At 39.7% G+C, this 18477-nt stretch overlaps 1 protein-coding gene across 5 annotated transcripts in view; it reads left to right on the top strand.

Moving 5' to 3' along the window:
- The window catches only part of LOC123265618, a 101232-nt gene that overhangs the window by 57583 nt on the left and 25172 nt on the right, over positions 1 to 18477 (top strand). For 4 of the 5 annotated variants that reach the window (XM_044729412.1, XM_044729415.1, XM_044729411.1 and 1 more), the window contains 6 exons: positions 438 to 575; positions 3865 to 4710; positions 6938 to 7081; positions 7199 to 7276; positions 8257 to 8439; positions 9309 to 18413. In XM_044729412.1, the coding sequence (XP_044585347.1) occupies positions 438 to 575; positions 3865 to 4710; positions 6938 to 7081; positions 7199 to 7276; positions 8257 to 8439; positions 9309 to 18413 (10494 nt within the window). The remainder of the gene's footprint in view (positions 1 to 437; positions 576 to 3864; positions 4711 to 6937; positions 7082 to 7198; positions 7277 to 8256; positions 8440 to 9308; positions 18414 to 18477) is intronic. The other variant, XM_044729413.1, reaches the window with a different exon arrangement.

The following is an 18477-nucleotide window of genomic DNA, read 5'->3' as shown; positions in this document are numbered from 1 at the left end:
GTTAGCTGACATCTAAAAATTCTTAGAATTTTTTTTATTAAAAAAATTATTACAAAATAATAAAAAAAATTTTTCATTTCTAAAAATTCATGTGTAAAAAACTTGAAAAACTGTAAGTGCAATTTTTAAAAAATATTTTTTAGTTCTAATTTAATAATTAAAAAAAAATCAAAAAATTAAAAACGTCGGCTAGGTTTAGTTTTATATAATTTTTTATTAGTCTATTTTTAAAGAAAAATCAAAAAATTGTCGTGTCTGCTAACTTCAGCCTCATAGAACTTTCTTATATAACTCTAAATACATATTTTTGAATATATAAACTTTGATTAAATAAAAAAAAAAAAAATTTTTTTTCTAATTTCACAGTGGCTATCGCTCTTAATTATTTTGATTTTATCAAATTGTTTCTAATCTCTTATCTAAATTTTGGCATTTAGGTAGCGTTGATCGCAGCTCACTTGACTGCAGAACAATCGGTTGTGGTAAGGGCGCAGAATGTATTCGCGATGGTACCATTTTTGTCTGTAGATGCCCTCCAGGTACCACTGGATCTCCAGATGCTGAATGCAAGACCGGTATGTACTCAACTGATCAGTTCAATTAGCTAATAATTTAGTTTTTAATTATTTAATCCGGCACTTTGTGACATAATTATAGTTTTAACGCGTAGATTTTTTTTTTTTAATTAAAAATTTATAACCGTGTGTTTGTTTAAAAAAGTTTAAAATATTAATACCGTTTTTTAATTAGTTACTTAACAGTGTAATCGTTAACACTGAGAGACAGATGTGACCCAGGCAGCTGGTGCCTGTACAATTTATTTATTTGTGCCCAGATTTTTTTTTTTGTATATATTTGTTAGGATTGTACATAGTTTTATATACACCTGTGCGTGTCTCACATATAACAGCATACGAAGAATGTTCTTAGGTCCTTAAATAATATTATTTTATTTAATGTAAAAAAAAGTATGTACCTAATTATGTTGTAAATATTTATATAAATTAATTATTATGGTAAAATAAGGAGATGGATAATAAGAACATTCTTGTATACCCATGCTTAAAGAACAATCGCAGTGCCGTGATTTTTTCCAATTATTTTTCTACTTTCAAAGTCTTTCCGGGGGCTTGTGTGTAAATATACGCTATCGGCTATTTCTACTGAGGATACGGCTCAAAATGTTTTTTTGTTTTTTTTATCGTCGCGTTAAATTATATTGTTTTGAACAAAAGTGAACATTTAAGATGGTTGATTGCGGTGTTTGGGTTTACGACAAAATATTATCAACAAAATTAAAAAAAAAAATTATTTATAAAAAAAAAAAAATATGTGTGTGTATTAGAGTACACAGGTAAGAACTGAAACTTCTTTATGATAAATGATTTTTCTACGATTTACAACTTCACAGAAATTGGGTAGATATGGCTTAAGAAAAAAAAATTTTTCTGTATTAAATTAAAGCTATTTTAGTATTATAAACATGCATACAAATAATATGAGTAATTCATTTTATCATTGCTCTTATTATAATTATTGCATTTCGTCAATTATGATCGCATCATTATTACCATTGTTGCACGGAAAAAAGTAAACTGTAATAAATAACAGTCGATTTATAATAAGTAATGATCAACTGCTAAAAATTACCATTTCAAACAGTAAAATAGTGATTTTACTATTCACTTTATAATATGTACCATTTAAACGTTACAATTTACTTTTTACATGGAAGAAAATACTATTTCAAACAGTAATATTCGCTATGTAAATGTCTAAAATTTTAAAGTATAATAATTAAAAATTCAGACTTTGATATTTATCATTTCGTACCTAAAAAATGATCTTATGATATGTAAAAAGTATAAAATAAAGTTAGTAAATTTCTAATATAAGCAACGTCAATATTTACAAAGTTAAATAGTAAATTTTAAACGTAACGCTAAAAATCAAACTGTAATTATTGACTTGCTTGGACTGGTAAAATGTATATTTTAAAAGTATAATTTTTACTGTTTCAAATGTTAAATTCTCCCAGAGTGAGACCCCCTTCTCCTCATCTGAGTTCCCCTTCTCTTCATAATATAGACTATATATTGAAATGGCAATTTTTACTGTTTGAAACTGTAATTTTTTAAGATGAAAGAGTCGTTATTTGCTATAGTGACAGCTACTAATCACTTATTTTGGATATTAAATTATAAATTGTGGGTTTTGTACTTTCTACATTAAGTTCTGTAATATTTATATTTTTGCCACCCCGATGACCGCTTTACTGTTTGAAACTATAAAAATTAACCGGAATCCAAGTGAATATTACAGTTTACTTTTTTCCGTGTGTCATTATTTAGACTCTGGCATTATTTAATCTAAAAATTAGTTAATCAGTTTACAAAAATTATACAACGAACTTTGATATTCATATTTCATGTCATAACTTAGTAAAAATAATTCAACGCAAATATTTAATAACTTACTTAATTACACAAGTTATGAGTAAATAATTGGAATTATCTATTCAAAGTAATATAATTATTTGATGACAGTTAATCTTGTGAACATGCAATGATTTTATAGAATTCAAAATGAATAAACAAATCATTAGAAACGAATAATTAAAAAAGATGTACGTCGTTTATGTAAAATATTTAAAAATGACGAAAATAAATAAAAACGGTTGTTAATAGTTACTCGTAAATAAAATTAGCCTTTCTTTATTTCTTTAAGATTCCTATTTGCAGCAAAAATATATCAAAATTAATTTATTATAAGTAAAAAAGAAGTACAAAGTTTAAAAAATCGGTACTGATAATAATTTATAGCGGAAAAAAAAATTTTTGATTTTTAAAATCGATAAAAAATAGTAATTATGTAAGGACCCTTACGGGACCGGGCTTAAAAGTTGAAGGATGGATAGAAGTTCAAAATAGCAAATTTTCAAAAAAATCGACGGATACACAAAATTTGGAAAACACGATTAAAAACTTAAAATTAAAAAATCTCAATGAAAAATAATTTGAATATTTTTTTTACTTTTTTTTTCTGAAAAGGGCATTTAAAAAGAAAAATTTTGAAAAAAAAAATTTAAATTTTGACCATTATTAAAAAAATTACGAGCAAAAAACCAAAAAAAGATCGGTTTTTTTTTTTAAATTCGATATTTTTTTAATCAGTGATAAAAAAAAATCACAAAATTTATAAGGAGGCCTCTTTTGGGAGGTACTAAAAAATACCAAAAAATTGAGAATATTTAAAATTCAAATTTTTGAAACCGTCCGATTTGGCGTGGAATGCCCCATACATATTTTTATTTTCTAATTGTGTTTTGTTTTATTTTCAAATTATTATTTAGTTTATTTTTTTAATTGTTTTTAGAATTAATATTGTTTACTAGATTTATTGTTTACGTCGCTATACTGAACTTTGATAAAAAAAAAAAAAAAAAACAACATTGCTAGGCGCGTAACCGAAAATAGGACAATTTTTTTAACATTGCTATAAATTTTCTCTCATACGACAATAAAGAAGTTTCACTCCAAAAAATATTTCTACAATAAAAAATCTTTGTTGAAATAAATTTTGTCTTATTCCCAAAAGCAGCCTCACCAAAAAAGCCAATAAGTGAGATCTATAAATACGCGAAAGCATGTGGTTTTGTGTTATTTGTGAGAAATTTTCTCTCCACCATCACCATCATTTATTCTATATAAATTGCTTTATTTTTTCTTTTTTTTCCTCTCCTCCCCTTGAAAACCCGGCACCTAAATGCAACAATCCTCAACCCTGAAACAAAAACAATGAATTATGACTTTCAAAACAAACTAAAAAAACCAAAATAAAATAAATCGTGAAATCCATGATTAGAACGAGAGTGTACCAGTGACTCGGAGTGTCCAAACGAGAAGTCCTGTATAAACCTGCACTGTCTGGATCCATGCCTGCTAAGAGGCGCTTGCGGAAAGAACGCGTTGTGCCGGGTGGTCCTGCACAAGCCGCGATGTACCTGCCCGCAGTGTTACGTGGGAATGCCCCAGACGTCGTGCAAGCCAGATCCAAAATGCGAGTCACAATACCCGCGTCCAAGCCCGCCGCGAATCGGCTGCAAGAAAGACGCAGACTGTCCTGAGACTTTGGCGTGCAACGGCGCGACTGGAGAGTGTCGAGACCCTTGTACAAGCAGCATCACGTCGACGAGCATCAGCAACACTTCTGCGATCATCACCGGAACCAGCAACCACGGCTGCGAACCGAATAAACGTTGCCAGGTCCGGGATCACCAGCCTATGTGCGTCTGCAAGCACGGCTTCGTCGTTAATGACGTCGGAGAACTGACCTGCGCTCCCGACACGGCTTCCTGTGCTAGAGACGTTGATTGTCCTTCAAACGCGGCTTGCATTCATGGAAAGTGCCAGAACCCTTGCACCTCACGATTGAAGCAATCGGCTCCCTGTCCAGCAGACAAGCTCTGCGACGTGCTTGATCATCGTCCCATTTGCATTTGCACCCAGAACTGCAATCCTTCCCTGTCCATTTGCCTACGAGACAGTGGCTGCTCACCGGACTTGGCCTGCCGGAACTATAGATGTGTGGATCCATGCCGGAACTCTACTTGCCCTGCTGACGCCCCCTGTTACGTCGAGGATCACAAGCCCGTCTGCAAGTTCTGTCCCCTTGGTTTCGTGCCTGATACTAAATACGGATGCATGAAAGGTAAACACCAGAACGTATGATCTGCAGAACAGAAAACCTCACCACTTCAATTATTATATTTTTTTTATCAATAACCATCATCATTATTATGTTTATAATAATTGTTCATTAAATGATCATGTTGTCATTACTCTTGCTCACCATTTCCATGTCCTATGACATCCGGGATTGTGTTTTTCCTACTCTGTCAACTTATTCTTCTGTTTCAACTTTCGTATCTTTTATAAGGTTTTATCTCAGATGGTGTCTTTTACTTCTTTAAGTTATTTTAATCTTCATGTGGATTGTTAGCGGGTGGAATTATTTTAGCATGATTGGGAAGTTGGATACTTTAGATTTAGTTTTTTTTTTGTTGAAGTAAATCTGGTTTTTTTTTTTTTATTTAAATTTAGAGAATTAACATTTTTTGTCATTAAATTATTCTACTTTTAATGAACTAAAAAAAAAGTTTACTCAAAAAATTCTAGAAATCAGTTTTTTTTTATCTTAAAATCTAAATTCATGATATTAAAATTAAGAATTAATTTTTGTTGAAGTAAATTTGGTTTTTTTTATATAAAAATTAGAAAATTAACATTTTTGGTCATTAAATTATTCTAATTTTTATGGACTAAAGAGAAAAAAAAGATTACTTAAAAAAAATTCTAGAAATCATTTTTTAATTATCTTAAAATCTTAAGTCATGACATTAAAATTAAGAATTAATTTTTGTTGAAGTAAATTTGGTTTTTTTTTTTTTATACAAATAGTACATTAGAAGAAATGTCTCAGATCACATGTAATTGTTGACCGAGGCGAAGCCGAGGTCGACAAACATGTGATCTGAGGCTTTCTTATTTCCTGCCCGCGGTGAGAATACTATTTAATTATCTTAAAATCTAAATTCATGATATTAAAATTAAAAATTAATTTTTTTTAATTTTTGATGAAGTAAATCTGTTTTTTTTTTTTTTTTTATATAAAAATTAGAAAATTAATATTTTTGTTCATTAAATTATTCTAATTTAAATGAACTTTAAAAGAAAAATTTATTATTAAAAAAAATTCTATAAATCATTTTTTAATTATCTTATAACCTAAATTCATATTAAAATTAAGAATTAAAAAATTTTTTTTTGGTTTTTTTTATTGTAAAATAAGAAAATTAAGTAAATTTTTCTTCATAATAATTTATCTGTTAAAAAAAAAACCAAAAAAATAAAAAAATGGTCGGCTAATTTGACTACAATATCAATCCGCCATTTTTACGCTCAAATAAGATTATACTTAACTCAAAGTAATTGATAAAAATTAAATTTCTAATTTGAAAGTTTTTTATTTTAACAGTGAAAAAAAATCTTCAAAAAGTATTCAAAAAAATTCCAACTACTGCTTGAATAATTTCAAATGAAGACAATGATTGCAAAAAAAGAAGTATCACCAAAAAAAAAACTGTCCTTCCATCTGTACTCTTATTGTGGTAATTGGAGCTCTGCAAGCCTAGTCGAATTATTTCAGGTTCTGGTAAAATATTGATCTGGAAGTGCCCTGTGACTTACCGATAGCCTGTCCTCTGCCGATCGCGGCCCTGCTGGACCAACGTTTATTATTTCTCCTTCCGTTGCATCTGTCTCTGCAAAAAAAAAAATAATAAATACTCATATTTATATTTATATTTATTATTAATAATCCACGAAGAAACAGCAACACCTCTGACAATATTTACCTCTACAGCTTTTATTATTAATGCATGGTAGTTAGAAATGTAGGATTGTGCTGATAGTCTTGATTAATAGCACAAGTACTTAGAACACGCTTCTTTATTTGTTATTTTTATTAAAACTTAACTATTTTTATCTTCTATTGTTAATATTTATCCACAGCGTCTTGAGACAGTCGTCAAGATAAATCACCAGTGATTACCAGGAATTACAGGATTGCATATACCATGTAGCATATAGCTCAACCAACATATATATCAATCTTCCTCTTTTATTATTTAAATGTTTATTCATTAAAATACGAGCCCTTGTCTTTTATCACTCAACAATCTTTACTTCTCCTTTATCACTGTCCTTTATTTTCTCCAGCGTTTGGGCTTGATTAATCTGTTAGAACCACGTAGTTAAAAAAAAAAATTATTATTATCAAATAATCAATCCCTTCAACAAAATATTTATTTATTAAAAAATTAAACATTCCTTTAATTAACAAGCAGACTTTTACTCATAAATATTCATTTTGATAGATGTCAAGTGCTCTGACCACAGCGACTGTCCTTCACAACTGGCTTGCATTAATCAGCAATGCTTGAATCCTTGTACACTCGGAAATCCTTGTGATTACGTTGAAGAATGTCACGTCCAGGATCATCGACCGGTTTGCGTTAAAGGTAACCTATCATCAGCCCATTTATCTAACTCTTAGATTTCTTTATGATGTTGTTTCTTTTAGACTTTATCTTTTATCCATCTGGAAAATTTTTATTAACCATTACTTTTATTTTCAGCCAATGATAAATCTTCCGGATGTCCGTACTGTCCACTAGGCCATCAGTGTGATACTTCAACCAACACCTGCATTAAAGGTATCCACTTTTTTTTATCACACTTGTATATATCCAGTGTAAATACAAGCAATCAGAGGTTCGATTTATCGCACCTGAATGCTACAAATGTTTTATACACCTTTTTTTATCAATTAAGACTAGTTTTTCAAGATCAGTAGATTTTTTTTTAAATATTGATTTATTATGAAAATAAAAATTGCAACATGCAATCAGAAAGTTTCAATATTTTTTATAAAACAAAAACTTTAATTTTAATAAATGTTAATTTTAGTTATTATTTACAAGTGGGGTCCACTCTATTTTTGGCCATATCTAGGTGACAAATTAACATTTTTGAATTTTTTTTATTCTGATTGTTTTTACGGCGCATTTATGATAAAAAATGTCGTGAAAGGAAAAAATAAAGATTTCGATAGCTTTTTTTGCCTTCAAAAGTTGGAAAAAATTTTAGCTCTCATGTTTTTGAATAAAATTTCTATTCTATCTTTTTTGATATATTTTTTTTTGAAAAATACATAAAAAAAAACAATTAAAAAAAAAGCTGAATATCACAATTTTCTAAAAAATTTATAAATTTTTTTGAAAATTTGTTAAAATTGTGGTAATCAACTTTTTTTTTTATTGTTTATTTTTTTATGTATTTTTCAAAAAAAAAAAAAATATATCAAAATTTTCAAAAAAAAAAATTTCGTTCAAAAAAATGAAAATTAAAAAAGTGGACCCCACTTGTAAAAATTTACCTTAATTTTTTTACATCAATTTATCGAAGTTATCTTTTAAAATACTGATCTTGAAAAGTCCTAAATTGATAAATATATATAAATTGACATTCATCAGTCACGTGTAAATTAAGACACATGACACTAGCACACTGTTCAACTCGAAGACCTAAAACAATAGTCCTAGCCATTGAATTATAAATAAATAAATAAATCACTTGGTCCTTCATCTTCGAGTTTGCACTGGGTCTTTATGGGCACCTTTCTCTCTTTCTTTAGCCGGTTGCAATAGCGACGACGAATGCCCGGTGTGGGAGATCTGCGTGGGACATATCTGCCAGGACCCTTGTCGCATCAAAAACCCGTGTGCTGCTCACGCTGTCTGTATCAACACGAACCACGGTACTGATTGTAGCTGCGAAGAAGGCTATCACGGCAATGCATTCAGTCTTTGCAGTCCTGGTAAGAGTCAATCATCAAAAATATTATTATCATATATTAAGTCAATGCATTGATATTATATCAATGTTGTTTAAAAATAAGATACATACAACTCCGCCAATAATTTGTTTCTCTTGGATTAAGATAGACGTTAACATTGGTTCAAGATATTACCGACTTGTTCCAAGTGTGGCGCGATTCTTGAATTAAGATATTATTTTACTTGTTTTAAGCATATAAATTTTCGTATTTTTGCTATTTTCTGTTTTAATAAATAACATTTAATTTAGCTATCACTTGACAATTTTTTGATTTTCTTTAACAAAAAAATTTGATCTAAAAAATTATTTTTAAAAAATTGCATTTTTAATTTATCAAAATTTCTATAAGTTCATTTTTTTAATAATTTTTTTTTTGCCATAATTTGTTTATTAAAAAAAATTAAAAAATTGTCAAGCGACTGCTAACTTTAATGTCATTATTAATAAATATTTTTCGGCATATAGAGAAATCCAAATTTTTTTACTTTAAAGTTTTTTTCTGTCTTAAACTTATAAGATTATAAATAAAACAATTTGTTCTTGAATCAAGAATCAATAATTCTTGAAATGAAATAAAATTATTCATTATTGAAGAGAATCGTTTTTGAATAAAAAATTCACTTGTATCGATCGAAAATAAATATAGTCTTGAACCAAGTAAAAATGTTATCGATTGGAGTGATTAGACCTCTCAATCCAAGAAACATGAATTCAAGACAAGAAATTCTTGAAGTAAGACAATTAGTTCTCTTCTTTTCTTGGATCAAGAATATTTTTCTTAAATGAAGATAGTTTTTTTATCAGTGATCTTAATAACAAGTTTCTCAAATACTTACTTAAAAATTTCAGTATCAAGCACTGGAGATGTCTGTCAATACAACGAAGATTGTCCACCTAACAAACTGTGCGACCGGTTGAACCGCCGCTGTATCAACCCTTGCTTCGAGGACAGCTGCGGAAGCAACGCAGAGTGCTTCACGGAAGATCATACCGCAAAATGCAGATGCTTACCAGGCTACGAAGGAAACCCGCAGGTTGCCTGCGAGGGTTCCGGGTCGAATCCGTGTGTTCCAAACCCATGTGGCTTAGAAGCAATGTGCGAAGTAGACAACGGTGACCCGATCTGCTTCTGCCCCAAAGGAATGACAGGAAATCCTTTCGAACATTGTGTTCCTGAAGGAGACAAGTGCCAGGGCAACCCCTGCGGTCTTAACTCAGGCTGCCGAGTCATCCAAGGCCAGATCACTTGCTTCTGTCTTCCAGGATACGAAGGAAGTCCTCCAGCGACTGCTTGCTTCGTCCCAGAGAATCCTTGCGAGCCATCCCCTTGTGGGCCTAACACCAGGTGCAACATCCTTAACAACGGAATCGCTAAGTGCTCATGTCTTCCAGGATTTATCGAAAGTCCGAACACAGTCCGAGGATGCGTTGAGCAAACTCACCCATGCGAGCCAAATCCTTGCGGGTACGGCGCAGTTTGCGATGCAAACCGCACTCCGCCGTGCTACTGCCCGGAAAATACCATCGGAAATCCTTATAAAGCGTGCACAGTCAACGTTGAAGTTCCTCTGTGCCAGCCTGGACCCTGTGGAGTCAATTCCGATTGCTACGTGTCAGAAAACCGCGAGCAATGCTACTGCAAGCCCGGATTCATCGGTGATCCTTACACGGGTTGTCATCAGCCGCCTAGCAGCGCTTGCCAGCCCAATCCTTGCGGCAGGAACGCCATCTGCCGGGTTACAAGCTCCAACAAGGCCATCTGCGAGTGTTCTCCAGGAACATCAGGAGATCCTACAAGTCCAGCTGGATGCGACAGCTTTGAGTGCACCAAAGATGACGACTGTCTTCAAACTCACGCTTGCATTGGTCACAAGTGTCAGAATCCTTGCAACGGAGCTTGCGGAGTCAACGCTAACTGTCGTGTGGAATCACACCACCCGGTTTGTTACTGCAGAAAAGGACTCCAAGGCAATCCAATCCTCAGATGCTCTCCGCCCATGACACCAGAGCCAGTGAAGAATTCTTGCTACCCAAATCCTTGCGGTCAGAATACTTTGTGCCAAGTTTTGAAGGACCGGGCAGTCTGTTCATGTCTTCCAGGATTCTTGGGTGACCCACAGACTGGTTGTCATCCGGAGTGTATGATAAACTCAGACTGTCCTCATGACAAAGCCTGTTTGAACATGCAGTGTGTGAATCCTTGCAGTCTAGGAAATATTTGTGGCACCAACGCCGAGTGTCGCGTATCTCATCACACTGCCACTTGTCTCTGTCGGCCAGACTACTTTGGAAATCCGTTTATCCGATGCACACCTAAATCTAGTATCGTTATGGACAAGTACCCCAACATCACTCATCCTTGCTCGCCTTCACCCTGCGGACCTTTTGACTACTGTGAGACCTTCACTGACCAAGTGGCAATGTGTGGTGGCTGCGATCTTCAAGACAATTCTTGGTGCCGTCCAGAGTGTCTTTGCAACAGCGACTGCCCCTTCGACCACGCTTGCATAGGCTGGAAGTGTGCTGACCCTTGCTTGGGAACTTGCGGCGTAAACGCCAATTGCGAAGTCATCTGGCATCAACCAGTCTGCAGTTGTCCTACTGGACTCTACGGAAATCCGTACCAAGGGTGCATTCCTGAAGACACTGATCATCGCGACCCTTGTAGCACTACTCAGTGTGGAGCCAATGCGATTTGCCGTGAAAACCAAGGAGCTACTACTTGTGAGTGCTTGGAAGGCTACTCCGGCAATCCATTCTTCGCTTGTCACGTTGAGTGTGTCCAAAATTCAGACTGTCCGTTGACCAAGGCTTGCTCTAAACACAAGTGCGTCGATCCTTGTCACAGCGCTTGTGGAACTGGAGCCTCCTGCGACGTGATTAATCACTACCCAGTCTGTTTCTGCGACGCGAATCTCTCCGGAGATCCTTTTGTTCATTGCTACCCTCACAAAGAAGTAGGTCCAGTGATAGTACCCCAGTCAAATCCTTGCGACCCTTCACCCTGTGGACCAAACAGCAGGTGTCTAATTTCACCACGAGGTTACGCCACTTGCTCATGCTTACCAGACTTCCGTGGAAGCCCGCCTTTGTGTAACCCCGAGTGTATCGTCAGCTCAGATTGTCTCCAAATCCAGGCTTGCATCAACAACAAGTGTGTGAACCCATGCAACGGAATCTGCGGTCACGGTGCTTTGTGTTTAGTGATAAATCACAACCCAGTTTGCAGTTGTCCTGCTACTTACGAAGGAGATCCTTTCGTAGCTTGCGTTCCAATGAACAAAGAAGAACTCGAACCCACATCTTCATGCCATCCGTCGCCTTGTGGTCCTAACTCAGTCTGCCAGATAAAGATGGGCCGCCCAGTGTGCTCCTGTCAGAGTACCTTCATAGGAAGTCCACCGAACTGCAGACCAGAGTGTCTCATCAGCCAGGAATGTCCGATAGACCAAGCTTGCGTGGCGAACAAATGCATCCACCCTTGTCCTCACAGCTGCGGACCCAATTCCGAGTGCGCTATCATCAACCACACGCCCTACTGCTCTTGCAAGCCTGGATATGAAGGCGACGCGTTTGTTGGGTGTACTATGGTGCCTATTCAACCAACGCCACCTGATGATCCTTGCAATCCTTCGCCTTGTGGCAACAATGCAATCTGTAATGTGGTAAATGGCGTTGCTAGGTGCACTTGCATTCCTCCGTACGTCGGAAATCCTTACGTTGGAGGTTGCAAGCCTGAATGTATGATCAATTCAGACTGCGCTAACCACCTGGCTTGCCTGAACCAACACTGCAGAGACCCTTGTCCAGGAATCTGTGGCTTTAACGCCCAATGCGAGGTGTCTAATCACATTCCCACGTGCTCTTGTCTCTCAGGATACTCCGGAGACCCGTTCCAGACTTGTAAGATTGAAAAAATGAACGTCCCACCGCAGAATCCATGCACACCATCACCCTGTGGACCTTACAGTATTTGCAGAGTGGCCAACGACCGCGCGGTCTGCTCTTGCAGTCCAGGATACAGAGGAACTCCACCTTCCTGCAGACCTGAGTGTCTCGTCAGTTCGGAGTGTGCTCCGCATTTAGCTTGCATTGATCAGAAGTGCAGCGATCCTTGCCAAGGCGTCTGTGGTTACAACGCGCTTTGCCAAGTCAGCAACCACAATCCTATCTGCAGCTGCCCTGAAAGACACACTGGAGATCCGTTTGTCCAGTGCTCTGAGGTTCCTAAAGTAGTTGAACCGACGAACCCTTGTGTGCCTTCTCCGTGTGGTCCAAACGCTCAATGCCGGGTCCAGAACAACCGCCCAGTCTGTTCGTGTCTAACTGGAATGTTTGGCGCGCCGCCTTACTGCCGACCTGAGTGTCTGATCAACCAAGACTGTCCCAACTACCTGGCTTGTTTACAAAACAGCTGTGTGAACCCTTGCGTCGGGTCTTGCGGCATCAACGCCAATTGTATCGTCAGGAACCACCGACCAATCTGTCAATGCCAAAAAGGATTCGAAGGTGATCCGTTCTCCGCTTGCAACCAGCGCGAAATGACACCAGTTGCACCACCTAGCGAGCCTTGTAACCCATCACCTTGTGGTTCCAATGCAGTTTGCAATGAAAGGAACGGAGCTGGATCCTGTACTTGCTTGCCGGACTACACCGGAGATCCCTACGACGGCTGCAGACCTGAGTGTGTTCAGAACTCGGATTGTCCTCACTCCAAAGCTTGCACGAACAACAAGTGCAAGGACCCGTGTGTTGGAGCTTGTGGGCTTAATGCTCAGTGCCAAGTCTTCAATCACCAGCCATCGTGTAGTTGTCTTTCAGGATACACCGGAAACCCTCTGACTTCTTGCTATGTTCCATCATCAGCTCCAACCGTTCCTGAGAACGCCTGCGAACCGTCACCTTGTGGACCTTACAGCAATTGTCGCGTCATTGACTTCCATGCTGTGTGCTCTTGTCAACCAGGAACCATCGGAAGCCCACCAACTTGCAGACCCGAGTGTGTTATTAGCACAGACTGCGCTCAGAACAAGGCTTGCATCAATCAGCGCTGCGAAGATCCTTGCGTCGGAACTTGTGGGCTCAATGCACGCTGCCAAGTTATCAACCACAACCCGGTTTGCATTTGTATGAACGGTTACACTGGAGATCCATTCTCTGGATGTTTGAAGGAAGAACCTAAGATTCCTGGACCAGAACCTGGCGGAAATCCATGCGTGCCTTCACCTTGTGGCCCGAACTCTCAGTGTCGGGTTATAGATGGGTTCCCAGCTTGCTCTTGTCTTCCCAACTACGTCGGCAGAGCTCCTAATTGCAGACCCGAGTGTGTGATAAACGAAGAATGTCCTGGAAATCTGGCGTGTCAGAACGAACGGTGCTCAGATCCTTGTCCGGGTTCTTGTGGGGTCAACACTTTCTGCGATGTCGTAAAACACAATCCGGTTTGTAATTGCAACCCAGGATTCACCGGTAATCCATTCATTGAATGTACGCCTCAGTTGCAAGAGCCTTACACTACAGAAAAGCCAAGAACACCTTGTGATCCTTCACCTTGTGGTGCTAACGCTGTTTGCAATGAAAGAAACGGAGCTGGATCTTGTTCTTGCATTCCAGAATACTTCGGAGATCCTTATACTGGTTGCAGACCTGAGTGTGTTACTAACAACGACTGTGGAAGAACAAAGGCTTGCTTGCACAATAAATGTATCAATCCCTGCGCTGGAACTTGCGGACCCAATGCTTCTTGTCGGGTAGTAAACCACGCGCCGTCGTGTACTTGTCTAGCAGGTTACACTGGAGATCCAACGACTGGTTGTTCCGTGTTAGAGATCGTCACCAAGTCGCCGATAACTGATCCATGCGAAGCAGCGCCCTGTGGACCCAACAGCAACTGCAGAACGCTGAACGGCCACGCAGTTTGTTCCTGCAAGAGCGGGTTCATTGGAACTCCACCAACTTGCAGGCCCGAGTGTAGTATCAGCACAGAGTGTCCAAGGAGCAAAGCTTGCGTGAACAACAAGTGCATCAATCCTTGCCAGTCAGCTTGTGGAGAGAACACCAAGTGCCTGGTTGTCAACCACAGCCCGATTTGCACCTGTGCTGGTGGTTACACTGGAGATCCCTTCGTTGCTTGCAGCAAGGTTGAGCTAACACCAGGACCTGGAAGAGAAGACGAAGATCCTTGCGTGCCTAATCCTTGTGGACCTCATTCCCAGTGCAAGGTTGTAGGCTCGCAGCCAGCTTGCTCTTGCGCGCCTAACTTCTTGGGCCGCCCACCAAATTGCAGACCTGAGTGCAGAGACAACTCAGAGTGTCCTACGACTATGGGATGCATCAACCAGCGGTGCAAGAACCCCTGTCCTGGAGCTTGTGGAGACATGGCAAGGTGCTCGGTGTTGAATCACTCTCCAGTTTGCTCTTGTCCTGAAGGATACACTGGAGATCCAAGTACTCAATGTACGCCTGCTATGCCATCGATTCCCGAACCTAGACCAACCAACCCATGTCTTCCAAATCCTTGCGGACCCAACGCGCAATGCAGAGAAAGAAACGGAGCTGGAGCTTGTGCTTGTCCTGCTGACTTCATCGGCGATCCTTATGACAATATCAAAGGCTGTCACCGTGAGTGTGAAGTCAATGATGACTGCGTTCCTCATCTGGCGTGTGTTGGGTTCAAGTGTACCAACCCGTGTCCTGGAACTTGTGGAACTTTGTCAATTTGCCAGGTAGAGAATCATGTTCCTAGATGTCAATGTCCGCCTGGATACACTGGAGATCCTTTCTACGCCTGTAATGAAGAAACTAAAGAGATTTTACCACCACAGGACCCTTGTTCTCCAACTCCATGTGGTCCTAACAGCAAATGCAGGACTGTCAACAGCCAAGCGGTCTGTACATGTCTTCCAGACTACATCGGAGCGCCTCCATCCTGTCGACCAGAGTGTATAGTCAACGCTGAGTGTCCAGTTCATCTTGCTTGCATCAACAGAAAGTGTGCTGATCCTTGTCCAAACACTTGTGGCGTTCGTGCTCAATGCACCACCAAGAATCACAATCCAATCTGCACTTGTCCTGCTGGCTTCACTGGAGATCCATTCACTCTCTGCATACCACAAGTTGAAGTACCAGTTACTTCAACACCAAGACCACCATCTTGCAATCCATCTCCATGTGGTCCTAATTCACAGTGTCAGATGGTCTTTGGCAATCCAGCTTGTTCCTGTCTTCCAAACTACATCGGAGTGCCTCCAGAGTGTCGGCCGGAGTGTATCATTAGCTCTGAGTGCAAGAGCCACCTGGCTTGTGTTAACCAACGCTGTCAAGATCCTTGCTCAGGTTCCTGCGGATTCAACGCCCAGTGTCATGTTCTGAACCACATTCCAGTTTGCACATGCATGGAAGGATTCACTGGAGATCCGTTTACAGAGTGTTCGCTGATTCCACCGACTACTCAAGCACCAATTCAAGCAGATCCTTGCGCTCCCTCGCCTTGTGGTCCTAATGCTATCTGCAGAGCCGGAGAATGTACTTGCTTGCCAGAGTACTTCGGAAATCCGTATGAAGAGTGTCGACCTGAATGTGTGCTGAACTCAGAGTGTCCTAGAGACAAGTCATGTCTTCGCAATAAGTGTGTGGATCCTTGTCCAGGAAGATGTGGCCAGAATGCTGAATGCGACGTTGTAAATCACATACCAGTGTGTTCTTGTCGTTCAGGATTCATTGGAGATCCATTTATCAACTGCAGAATCCAGCAAGACACTCCTGAAAACAAGAGAGATCCTTGCTCGCCATCTCCATGCGGACCTAACAGTCAATGTCGCAACGTGGAGAACCACGCAGTCTGTTCCTGCCTCTCAGGATACTTAGGAACACCACCTATGTGCCGTCTAGAGTGTTTGACTAGTTCAGAGTGTCCTCCAACACGCGCTTGCATCAGCAACAAATGTACCGACCCATGTCTTGGATCTTGTGGCCTCAACGCAAGATGCGAAGTCATCAACCATTCGCCGATTTGCAGCTGCCCTCCCGGACAAACTGGCGATCCTTTCAGAAGCTGCTACGAGATTACCATGCCAGCGGAGCCTAAAGATCCCCAAGATCCTTGCTCGCCATCGCCTTGTGGACCCAACGCACAGTGTCAGAACAACGATGGAATTCCTGCTTGCTCATGTCTGCCTAATTACATCGGATCTCCACCATCCTGCAGACCAGAGTGTGTAATAAACCCTGACTGTCCATCAAACCAAGCTTGCATCAACTCACGGTGTGTTGACCCATGCCCAGGATCTTGCGGAGATTTCGCAGATTGTCGCGTCATCAACCACGCAGTCACTTGCAGCTGTACCAGTGGCTACACTGGCAACCCATTCGTCCAGTGCATGATAGAGCAACCGGAAACGATCAACCCTTGCGAGCCATCACCTTGCGGTCCTAATGCTATCTGCCAACAACGAGACAACGCAGGTGCTTGTGTTTGCATCGACGACTACCACGGCAATCCCTACGAAGGCTGCCAACCGGAGTGTATCCTCAGCTCGGATTGTCCAACGAACAAAGCTTGCGAGAGAAACAAGTGTGTGGATCCTTGTCCAGGAGTCTGTGGCACTCAAGCCCAGTGCTCGGTCATCAATCACATACCAACTTGCACTTGTCTTCCAGGATTCATCGGCGATCCTTTCACTGCTTGTACATTCCAAGTAGAGTCAACAACTCCAGGAATAAGTTTAGATCCTTGCAATCCATCTCCTTGCGGACCAAATAGTCTCTGTCGGACCATCAACGACCAGGCTGTGTGTACCTGCCAAGCTAACTACATCGGAGCTCCACCAAACTGCCGTCCAGAATGTGTCGTCAACACGGAATGCGCTCAGAATCGCGCTTGCTACAAATACAAGTGCAATGACCCGTGTCCTGGAACTTGTGGCATTGGAGCAGACTGCCGTGTGATTAATCACAACCCTCTCTGCAGCTGTCCCGCTGGTACAACCGGAGATCCATTCTCCCGATGCTACCAAGCCGTAGAAGTGCCACCAACAAGACCTAGTGATCCTTGCGTACCTAATCCTTGCGGACTCAACGCTGAATGTCGAAGAGTCGGTGATCAAGCTGCCTGTTCCTGTCTTAATAACTACATCGGTTCGCCTCCCAACTGCAGACCTGAGTGTGTTGTCAACACTGACTGTCCTTCAACTCAAGCATGTATCTCCGAAAAATGCAGGGACCCTTGCATTGGATCTTGCGGACAAGACGCAGAATGTCGGGTACAGAACCACATTCCTACATGTCTTTGCCGTGAAGGATTCACTGGAGATGCCTTTACGCTCTGTTCCCAAATCATGGAGCCGAAACAACCAGAAGATCCTTGCAACCCTTCACCTTGTGGAGCGAACGCTCTCTGCAAATCAGGAGTCTGTACTTGTCTGCCTGAATACCAAGGCGATCCTTACGTCTTTTGTCGTCCGGAATGTACCATGAATTCAGACTGTCCTCGCACTAAGTCTTGCATGAACCAACGTTGTGTCGATCCGTGCCCTGGAACCTGTGGTACTGATGCTCTTTGCAATGTCGTCAATCACATCCCGATGTGCAGCTGCTCATCAGGAACCACTGGCAATCCGTTCTTCGCCTGCAGACCAGTGAAGGAAGACACTACTCCGAAGGAACCATGCTCTCCGTCACCTTGCGGACCTAACAGCATTTGTCGCGTTGTTGAAGATCATGCTGTGTGCTCTTGCTCACCAGGATTCGTCGGTAGCCCTCCAGGTTGCAGACCTGAGTGTGTCACCAGTGCAGAGTGTCCTCTTACTCGCGCTTGCTTAAACAACAAGTGCCAGGACCCTTGCCCAGGAACTTGTGGACAAAATGCTAAGTGCCAAGTTGTCAATCATAATCCAATTTGCAGCTGCTTGGAAGGCAATACTGGTGATCCTTTCACTAGATGTTACTTATTACCAGGTAATTCATCAACTAGAAACTTAATTTTTAAGTCTATTGATGAAAATCTAATCAAAATTAAACT

Source organism: Cotesia glomerata, linkage group LG5 (genome assembly GCF_020080835.1).
Source record: "Cotesia glomerata isolate CgM1 linkage group LG5, MPM_Cglom_v2.3, whole genome shotgun sequence".
In the NCBI taxonomy this organism is placed as follows: Eukaryota; Metazoa; Arthropoda; class Insecta; order Hymenoptera; family Braconidae; genus Cotesia; species Cotesia glomerata.
The sequence above is the reverse complement of the archived record's forward strand: the minus strand, read 5'-3'. Positions and strand labels throughout refer to the sequence as shown.